At 39.2% G+C, this 10,280-nt stretch overlaps 1 protein-coding gene across 1 annotated transcript; it reads right to left on the bottom strand.

Moving 5' to 3' along the window:
* Positions 1–3,705: 3,705 nt before the first annotated feature.
* LOC134083404 (carcinoembryonic antigen-related cell adhesion molecule 1-like) lies at positions 3,706–7,291 on the bottom strand. The gene is made up of 5 exons (XM_062539731.1): positions 7,285–7,291; positions 5,447–5,770; positions 4,779–5,054; positions 4,203–4,454; positions 3,706–3,899 (listed from the first exon to the last, which is right to left on the bottom strand). Exons 1-5 carry the CDS (start codon positions 7,289–7,291, stop codon positions 3,706–3,708), a joined length of 1,053 nt encoding a protein of 350 aa, XP_062395715.1.
* Between the last annotated feature and the right edge of the window lie 2,989 nt (positions 7,292–10,280).

Below are 10,280 nucleotides of genomic sequence, written 5' to 3'. Positions count from 1 at the left end.
ACACATCTGTGCAAAATAAAGTAGACATTTGTGAAAAGTGTAGCTTGTTCTCTCTTTCTTTAACTGATTAGTCTCTAGTCATAATCATGGTGGGGAAAAAATCTATATACAGTAGAGAGAGAGAGGTAGAGAGAAAGAGAGGGAGAGAGCGAAAGAGAGAAAGAGAGAGGGAGAGAGCGAAAGAGAGATGTAGAGCTCTTATTTTCCACCTGTCTTAGGTGTGCAGTAAGGGGCATGACGAGTTTTGGTCAATTCAAGTTGGCCTGTTTATTGCTGTATTGACTAGGCCCACATCACCACTGTGTTATCTTTAAATCTGATGATAGATGGGTGTTGCCCCTGCTGCCATGAGTGTAGATATTATATAACAAGGGGCTAAGAATATAGACCTTTTGAGTCTTGAGGATTGAGAATCCCACAAATACTTACAAATACATTTTAGAACAGAGTGTCACGAATATAGTTTCTGCTCACCAAACTTAAATGTTGTTTCCATATTATGGCCGATGGCTTACTAAGTTTCCAGGGTTCTGTTTGTCCCTTTGAACTAAGGTCTGACTGTAATTGTTTTAATGTGTGATTGGTCAAGTCAAATTGTTTTCTTGAGTCTTTCACATGATGCCAGTCAGTTTTAGGATCAGATAGGTGAGTGGTCGTGTGGTCTATGTACCCTTAGTATTATGCAATGTACAATTCAACCTGAGGAAGCTCTCTAAATGCACTTATGAAAACACAATGAATATGTGATAATTGTGATGTGTGAATGTATCTATGAAAGAAAACAAGTTATTTTAACCCTATGAGCCCTAAGCTGTTTTAAGGGCATTTTCACTACCTCTAGTTAGAAGCATTTATCCTGGTCATTGTAAGTGCCATTCACACATGCTACATATTGTTTTTTTCAACACAGTCTAGGCTATTCAGATCTGCCACAATATCATGTATAAATACTTGCATTGATTTGATTTAGATTTTTAAATAATTAGTGGTGGGCCGTTATCGGCGTTAACGTGCTGCGTTATCGTGCAACTCTTATCGGGCGATAAAAAAAATATCGGCGTTAATCTATTCTCAAAGTTGGGCTGGGAGCTGGGTCTATACCACGCAAGCTATGATCACTTTCACCTTGATATCTTAGCGCGAACGCCAATGTTTAAGAGTGCGCCTGAAGTCTATGACAGGCGCACTGGTGCACCTGATGCTGCTCGGCTGCTTTCTTTCACAAGTTGTCATTGTAGACTATGCGTGCAACTTTACCAAACAGTAACCAATGATAAATCCTCCCAACATGGATGATAAGCTCAGACCCCTCCCGAATCGGCACCTGATCGCTCATTCCTAATAGAAGTAACCCCCCTCTCCTTGGCCCGCTTTCTCTTGCTCTCCCTCTCCCTCTCCCTCACTCTCCCGTGCGCGCTCAATGGACACTCGCGAGTCGCGACCCGCCCCTCGACATGCACATTTAATCCAAATAAAACATTCACTATCGTGAAAGCAATGATGAATATAGAAGACGTTAGCTAAATTAATATAAATTCCGGTTAGCATCATTGCTGCAGAAAGTTGATTACAGTAAAACTCTTACATTCAAGTCACTCTTGCATGAGTTGGATGATAATCTCAATACCAATGTTTTCCAACTCCAAAACTCGAAAGGAGAAAAAGTATTACCCCACATTGAAACTTAGAGTAAACACATGTGGGGAAATTGAGCAGTCCAACTAGTAAACTATGATAAACTAGCCAACTATGCTACTTTGTTTACATTTTGAGGTTTCAAGCAGACAGCTGAATTAAAGAGGCAGAGTTGTAATATGAATAGTAGGCTGCAATCCAAAGTGTGCTGTCATGAATATCAGACATTTCAGTATGTAGAATAGTCTTATATAAATAATTTTGTAAAGAAAAAAATATTTTATTGTGTTTCAAGCTTTTTCTAGACTTTTTGTTGTTAAAAAATCATTATATGAAAGGACAGCAATAAAAAGGTGACCTTTTAGCGTTAAAGGCGATGCAATGAAAAATGTGGGTGCACCTAAATTTTGCGCTGGTGCACCTAAAATTAATCTAGATTAATCTAGATTAATTTCAAGATTACAGTGAGATTAATCTAGATTAACAAAATTAATCTATGCCCACCTCTATAAATAATACAAATTTGAAAAGCGTACTATACAAATTCTTACATTTTGACGTGTATCTCACCACAGCAAGCTCACATCACGAAACTTACATGGTTATGTAGGCCTGACTGTCCTGAACACGGCAATATAAGAACCATGGTGGAGGTATACTTTGGGGCTGAGCAATTTACAGAAATATGTGGTGTGTGCCTTCCAGAAATAAATGGCAATTTTTATTTAGTGATGAAAAAATGACTTTTTGGCACTTTTTGCGCTCCATATTTGTGACACTAGCTGATCTGACATGACTTGTTTGCGGTAGCACGCATGACGTGCACAGATGATGATTCTCTATAATATTTGTTTTACTGCATTGCAATGAACAAAGTAAAGGCAAAAAGTGTTTATTTGTCAAACAAATTTGGATGCAATATGAGTCTTGAATTGGATACCATACAGGAGTGTGCTAGGATCTCAAAACCGTGTTATGAACGTGACTTGTCATAGAGAAACACATGATAACATTGGATTATGAACATAGGCTATTATGCCACACAAAAACACGAGGTAAGTGGAGCTAAATGAAGTTATTATTTTGCTGTCACTTCGTCTGTTTTATGGCCTAGAAGGTTGTATTTGGTATCTGTGGATAGCTCTAGCTCTCCTCTTTCATCTGACATGCGTGCCATATCTTTTTGATAGCGGTTTCACGAGGAAATCAAACGAGAGTAAAGGTAGCCAAAACTATATGACATTATTATTTGTTTGTAACTTCGTCTGATTTTATCATACGAAATGGTCGATGTATTTGGTATCAATGCAAAGCTCTGCTTCTCCTCTTTCATTTGATATGCGTGTCATGTCTGTGCGATGCGTGGTCCACGAGTAATGCAAGCGAGAGTTCTGGATGTGCCGGTGAATGCAGAGCAATTATAGACTGTAAATATGATATACTTTGATTTAACTTCATTTTATTTTCATACTTGATCGTACAGACAAGTGTCTAGTATCGTTGGAAAGCCCCGGTTCTGCTCTTTCCTGCAATATAAGTTCATCTCGCAGTGACTAATAATAGCGGAGCAATGTAACAAAGAAAATGTGTGCGTTTTTTGACGCACTTTGCGTCCGTCGGGCTCATAGGGTTAACAACTGTTCAAACCTTAATGACATTCAAACAATGTGTGAAGGTGATATGTTTCCACATGAAATCATACAAGGTGCAATGTTGTTTAGCATTTTATTGGAAAAATATTTTGCACATTACATGCCAGAAAGCATGGCATGATTTCTAGGCCTAGGTGTAGATTTTACCAACTACAATTAGTAGGCCTATATTAAGTTATACTGCAAGACTTATCTTGGCATTTAAAGACCATTAAAATAAAGAAAGTTAATTTGAAGTCAGAATACAGTCTTTGAATACAGAATACAGTCTTATAGAGAATACAGAATTTACAAATAAGATTGTGTGTTCGTAATAAGTTATTTCACATGAAAATATCCATTCACAAGTATTGAGACACCCTTCAAATGGCACAGGATCCTTTACTATGCAAGACTGATGATGTCATCGGCTGAATATTCACAGTTTTACAGCGGTAGGGACATGGGGCTTTTCATCATCTGACTCTTTGCCTAGGGAGGACCTGCTCCTCCTCTTTCGACGGAACACTATGAAGCCTGCAAACAGAGCCACTCCTGCAATTGTGCCAATCACGATCCCTGCTATGGCTCCATCAGATAAACGTGAATTTGGAGTTCCAGGAGTTTCAGCAGCTGAAACAAAAGAGAAGAATCATTTTGTTTTCTTCCTCGGTTGTTTATTAGATGTGATCTGATCAGTACCGTATGTGTAGGCTATTACTTTGCTATATTCTATCTGTCTCTTGCACAGATAAACCTTTTTGTCAACAGTTATGGTAACAGCACAACTTTTTTACCTGGTATGTTATTAGGCAGAAAACGACACTCAGTATGACTGGCTGACTGGTGACTTGACAGCCTCATAAAGTTAGTCATAATAATTCCCTGATTGTGTTTTTTTCCTTCTTTTTATCATATTAATATTAACAGACATACCATTCACTCTCAGCAAAAGCTCTGCTGAGGCCTTGTGTCCCATGACACTGTTCCAAGCTGTGCAGGTGTACATCCCAGCATGGCTCTGGTCAACCTTCTCAATGACCAGCTGTGACTTGCCTCCTACTTCAGTCTCATTGAACATCCAGGTAAAGCTGGCAGTTGGAACAGAGTCAGCAGAGCAGTCAAGAGACACTCTATCCCCAGATGTTACCTCAGGGGCTGGACTGATGTGGACACTCAGTGGCCCATCTGTAATGAAAAGAAACACACAATGAAACATAGTCCATCAAATGAGCAGCAGGTCCTGGCCCACTTCACATGACTGAGCCCAGGGAAAGACTGTGTGGAGCACACAAATAACTTCATCAAGCTTTAATGGTGCTAGTGACTAGTGTTTGGACAGGCACAATGTCTTCCTCAGGACACGTTTTGAATTTGTTGCTGATTCTGTGGTCCTGCTCTGTGAGCACAGACGGGCGAGAGTGCGAGGGTTGCCCATTTAAATACTCCATCAAATGTTTCATCAGCTGAGATCAAGTCAGTTTGAGGCTCGATTCTAATTCAGATACTCACAATTGACCACAAGATTGTAGTTCCCACTAACTGAGCTGATCGGATTGCTGACTGTGCAGGTGTACTGTCCATTGTCCTCCTTCTCTACTGGGCTGATGGACAGTGTTCTGTTCTCCTCATGGAAGGTGGTGCTGTTGCTCGGAGACAGAGGTGTTCCTTCCTTGGTCCACACTCTGGTGATGATGGTGCCCTGGGCATCACAGGTCAAGTTGACAGAGCTGTTGCCAGCTATGACGGTTCCCCCAGTGCTTATGATGGGAGACGTAGATATTGTCTCTGTGTGAGAATCATACAGAATATATTCTAATATACCATGTCTGATGTTTTCTTCACCATTCAAGAATTCTTCTTACTGTACTCATTATTCAAGTAAGGAAGGAAATAACAATATTACATATGTTCCCCCTAAATCAAACTCTGGATTCCAGAAGAAAGAAAGAAAATAATTGAGAGGTAAATTTTTTGTAAGATGGCATAGTACTGTACTATATGTTGGAAGGAAATGTAAATTTCAGATATTTTTTCAGAATTTCTTCCCATAACATACTTGTTGACTGGCGTTCAGAAGCATGTTAGAGACCCACTGCACTGAATGTAAGTATTATATAGCAAATAGAAAATAGAACACTGAGTCACATCTTATAAAGAAATATAAGGAGAGTACACACCAAATAATGTCAGTGATGTTATCCCCTGTTGTCCAACACCATCAGTGGAGATGCTCAGAGTGTACTCCCCAGTGTCATTGAGAGTCAGGTTCCTGAGCTCCAGTGAAGCTGTGGTTTTGTTCACAGAGACTCTATCAGTGTAATCAGGATGAATCTCCACTGCATCACCAAGTGAAGCGAATATCTCTTTATCGCTTGGAGAAGTCCAGGTGATTCTTGTAGGTGGTGCAGATGGAGGGTTGGTGAGGGTGAACACCACACTCCCTCCTACTGCTCCATTCAGAGGCCCTTCCAGCAGTAACTCATCTTGGCATGAGCACAAACCTGTTAGGTCAGATCATTTACAGACTGAACATCTCACAGTGGCAATACATGTTACATACAGTAGCACCATCCACTTACAATAGGACTACATCACTTCAAGTGTAGTGTTTGCAAAGTAGATGGAAACATTTTTAAAATCAACGGTTCTTTAGACAAGATATGAAACATAAAATATGTCACATACAAAATATCACTGAATTATAATGTTGTTATGTTTATTTAAACATACATTACCTAATAAAAGAAATGCAGTGGTTTTGTAGAGTAGATACTCCATATAGGCTACAAATATGTATAACTAGCCCTACCTGTGATGAACTCTTGAGATACTGTTTAGAGAACAGTATTTGCAAATGCTCTACACTACAGTTCAGCTTCAAACAGAAGGGCCTCCCTTTTATAACGGAAACTCCTTTAACAAAACTCCGCCTCCTTGGTTGCAAAATAAGTCACATTGTCATTTCAGGGTGCAAGCAAAAGGGGAAAAAAGAATAGAATGCATAGAACGTATTACTTGTTGCACATAGTGGCACCAGAAGTCACTTTTTGGACAAGGCATAATTAGAAGAATCAGTCAGACACCTGTCAGCGGCAGTCAATATATTTGACACTGGATCCAGATATATTGTATGCTATAACAAATAATACATTATACAGTACTGCATTGGTTTTCAAGGATTTAGTCATCTAATCATTATTCAGAGGCCACATTAAATACATGCAAACAGTTTAAGATTCAAAATGCCTATGGATTTTGTTTCTGATGATGTGCCATTGCCCTCACATAACATGGGAAGAATCCTGTCGGATAGAAACAGATATATTCTTTCAAAATAGGTTTCCACACACAAGGATTTTTTTAAGGATTTAGAGGAAAATAAAAAAGACAGTTGACCACAGTTTGATGTTCATGGATTGGAATTTAAGATTGTGTTAATGGAGGATGTGGGGCTTATTGATAACACCAACAGACGGTTCTATATATCTGTTAATTTGATGGCAAGTCCTACACATTGTTCTAATGATAACTTAGCTATGTCAGACTCAATCTGTTTGAAGGGCAGAGGTGATAAAAATTTATAAAGGACATCTACTGCATTTCATGGACATACCACAAGCGCACATATTGAGATGCATCATGAACTATGAAGGTGTTCTTCCTTGATTAAATTAAACTCTAATATCATAGATAAGAGGCAAAAACCGGTAAGAGGCCTGAATGGCATTCTACTGATAGGGCACCTGCCTCCTGTTGGCATAGCATCCATTAGGACACCTCTCCATATTTCATACTCTGCTCTCCTTCTTACAGTAGTGCATCTCATTTTCTTGATCATAAAGGAGTGGCAAATAGACACTTTTTCATCTGGCAACCTTCTCCATTCATACTTTGCAGTCATGTGACTACCATCGATACCTGGCGGGCAAGAAACACTGCCGGTGAATGACAGCTTGATAAATAAAAACAATAAATATATATCACCCCAGCTTATCCAATCATACAGCAACTATACCTGGCATGTTGTTGTCACCTCAAAACACCAACTTTTGTTTTGTTGCTGGAGAATGATGTTCTTGCCTGCCAGCCAGTAGTTGTGATGTTTCGGGCAAAGTATGAATTGCAAGGGCAGACAAAGGGAGCTTCAGGTTTAGACAACCATATTTCTCCACTAGAGGGCTCTCATGAAAACCTTTCATGAAATGTTCTTGCTTTGGCTGTTCCTCATACAGTAAAGACGACATCTAACGACCACCTCTGTACCCTTTATGACGAGTTTTGATGACTCAAGTAGCCTATCACTAAAGCTATCATTGGACGACATTACATTCCACCAGGTAATCATTCCTAGTTTTCAATGTAACATGAGGCAATGGTCAAGAGAGCTGAAACCAAACAATATTAGGCAAATATTGATTGATAATCACCTGACGAGCTATGATTTTTTTTTTTTTTTTTTAATTCAAATATATCCCATGGGTAGCCCTGGTAATGTATGTAATCTTGGCTCTCATTAGGCATCACAGTTGATTGCATGAAGAGAAACTCCACAGGGCACTCATTGCTCATTCGATTTCATGTAGCGCTGCACGTGAACATGACTGAACATGATCCATGCTGAACTTAACGCGTATGTTTGCATTGTGCATAAGTTCATCGTGCATCACAATCAGCCATATCTGTGCAGCACTGCATGAAGTGGAATGAGCCTATACAGTATGTGAAGTACAGCCAACAGGCCATTTCCTCCTGTTTCCATCGCAGAAGGTGCTGTTACAACACTTGTTCAAGTGTAGGGATAGGGGATGGAGAGGCACCAGGGCAGTTGTTAAGTCCGCAAATCATCCACAAAATGCAGCCAATCACCCTCTTGAAAAATATGCAGGGCAGAGTACATGCCAAATGAAATGCAGATACCTGAACAGGCGTGCAGAAACAGCAAACTAATGTAATAGTTATTACATGTTCTCTCTGTGCCCTATACTGCAATTCCTTGCAAACTACAAGTCATGCGTTTCAAGTCCTTTCCATCCCATACTCCTGGTGAGGATCAAGTTCTATGTGTTCTCTCCTCCTCAATCAGCATTTAGCAAATGTTCAGCAATAGAAAAATATACTGTGTGTCTGTGGGCATGTGAGTGAGTGAGTGAGTGAGTGAGAGGGTGTGTGTGTGTGTGTGTGCACGTGCACCTGTTTTGCTATATTTCTTTGTTTATCATTGTGATTTTCTATTGATAGTGTGTTTGGCCACTGTGCAAGACTGCAACAAGAAAGAAAGCATTCTTTGGTGACATCCGTTCCATGTCAGTAACATGCCACATCCATGTCAGATGGAAGGATTAGGATTGTGAAATCAAGTGCCCTAGGCACAACAGCCTCCTGCCACCCCACCCTAATGCAAACAATAGCTCCAACTAAAAGTCTCCCAACTATTCTGTGCTTAGGACTTGACACACTTCAGCCATTCTAAGCAGCATATTTCTACATTGTCTCTCTATTTGCAATGTTACATTTGAAGTATGTCAACACTTATGTAAAACTGCATTATTATGATATTTAATCACCCTGTAGATCTGTAATACGTTGTGTTGTTCCCAGTAAGTATTACAGATCTACAGGGAGATTATTTTAACTGGCGATGAAATATCACAACAATGTCGTTTTATGAGTTTTACTAAACTTGTGTTATAGCAGCGGTTATAACTGGATTTGCCAAAGATGCTGAAGACAATAACCAGTTGCTACAAATTCTTGCAAATGAGACTCCAGACCTAAAATATCACTGAAATATGACATACAGTTAGGCTCATACATTTTGAACGCATGCTAAAGTTGACTGAAAACAGGAATATAAAATCCTCTTTTGGAAATTGATACTACTTGATACTACTACTTTCTGATACTACTAATGACTTTACTCTACTGTAACTGACCCTAGATGGTTTGGGCCCTTGAGTCGTGGATCTGTCTGAGGTTTCTTCCTACTGTATATGTATCTCCAATTCTAGGGAGTTTTTCCATGCCCCTGTTACTCATGGGCTCTCTTTGAATGTAACACTCTGTAAAGCGCCATGAGACATGTGGAATGTTTTGGCGCTCTATAAGTGAAATAAATTGAAAATAAATTGAATGTGAAAAAGTAAAAAATGAGGAAAAAGTTAGCCAACCTCTACAGACACCAATTTTCTTTTTGAATGAATAATGCATCATGAATAAATACATGTTATTCCAAATGCAGGAGAAATTAGCCAGTGACAACAAAAGTGGGTGATGAAAAATATGATTTTATTTTAAGCAAAACCAAAACTTGCGTGTATAAATAAATAAATATCTCCTTATTAAAGGAGCAGACAGACAGACAGACCAACAACTTAAAGCACGCAAAAAAAACAAAAATGGTGAGTCGCACACCCGACTGAAGAAAACACTGCAAATAGACCTCTGAAATTCGTCTACAAAAAAGCTACCATCTTTGCCCATATAAGGAGATCCGGTATCTTGAGGTTTTTCCTATGGGAAAATAAGATGGAGATTTTTAATTAACGCACCTGTTAAACTCTGGCAGGGAAGAATAAATCAGAAATGCAAACGTTTTGCTCTACACACTTTTGTCCAGCAGCTCACTGCACATAACATGCATTCAAGAAAAAGAGCCTAGCACTCCCAACACTGGACTTAAATACACAGGTGCTCATCTAATTTCTTTCTAAAAACTCTGGCAAAATTGGAGATTTAGGAAAACGTGTTTCGCATATGAATATAAACTGAGGACAACAAAGAAAAACAAACAAAAACAAAGAGTTGTAGGCAACGTCACAGTATGTGGCAGTACTTGCAATGTTTACATTTTCATTTGGCTATGGTGATCATGTATGCATTCAGAGTAGCAGTCGCAAAATGTTAGTTTTCGTTTTTTGTACAGCTAGAATGAAACAGAGGAAGTGATTTGTTGATATTGTTGCTATTTTCGGGATTTTGATAGGCTATCGTGGGCTCGAGCTTCTTGTTACA

Source organism: Sardina pilchardus, chromosome 6, assembly GCF_963854185.1.
Source record: "Sardina pilchardus chromosome 6, fSarPil1.1, whole genome shotgun sequence".
Taxonomy (NCBI): domain Eukaryota; kingdom Metazoa; phylum Chordata; class Actinopteri; order Clupeiformes; family Clupeidae; genus Sardina; species Sardina pilchardus.
The sequence above is the reverse complement of the archived record's forward strand: the minus strand, read 5'-3'. Positions and strand labels throughout refer to the sequence as shown.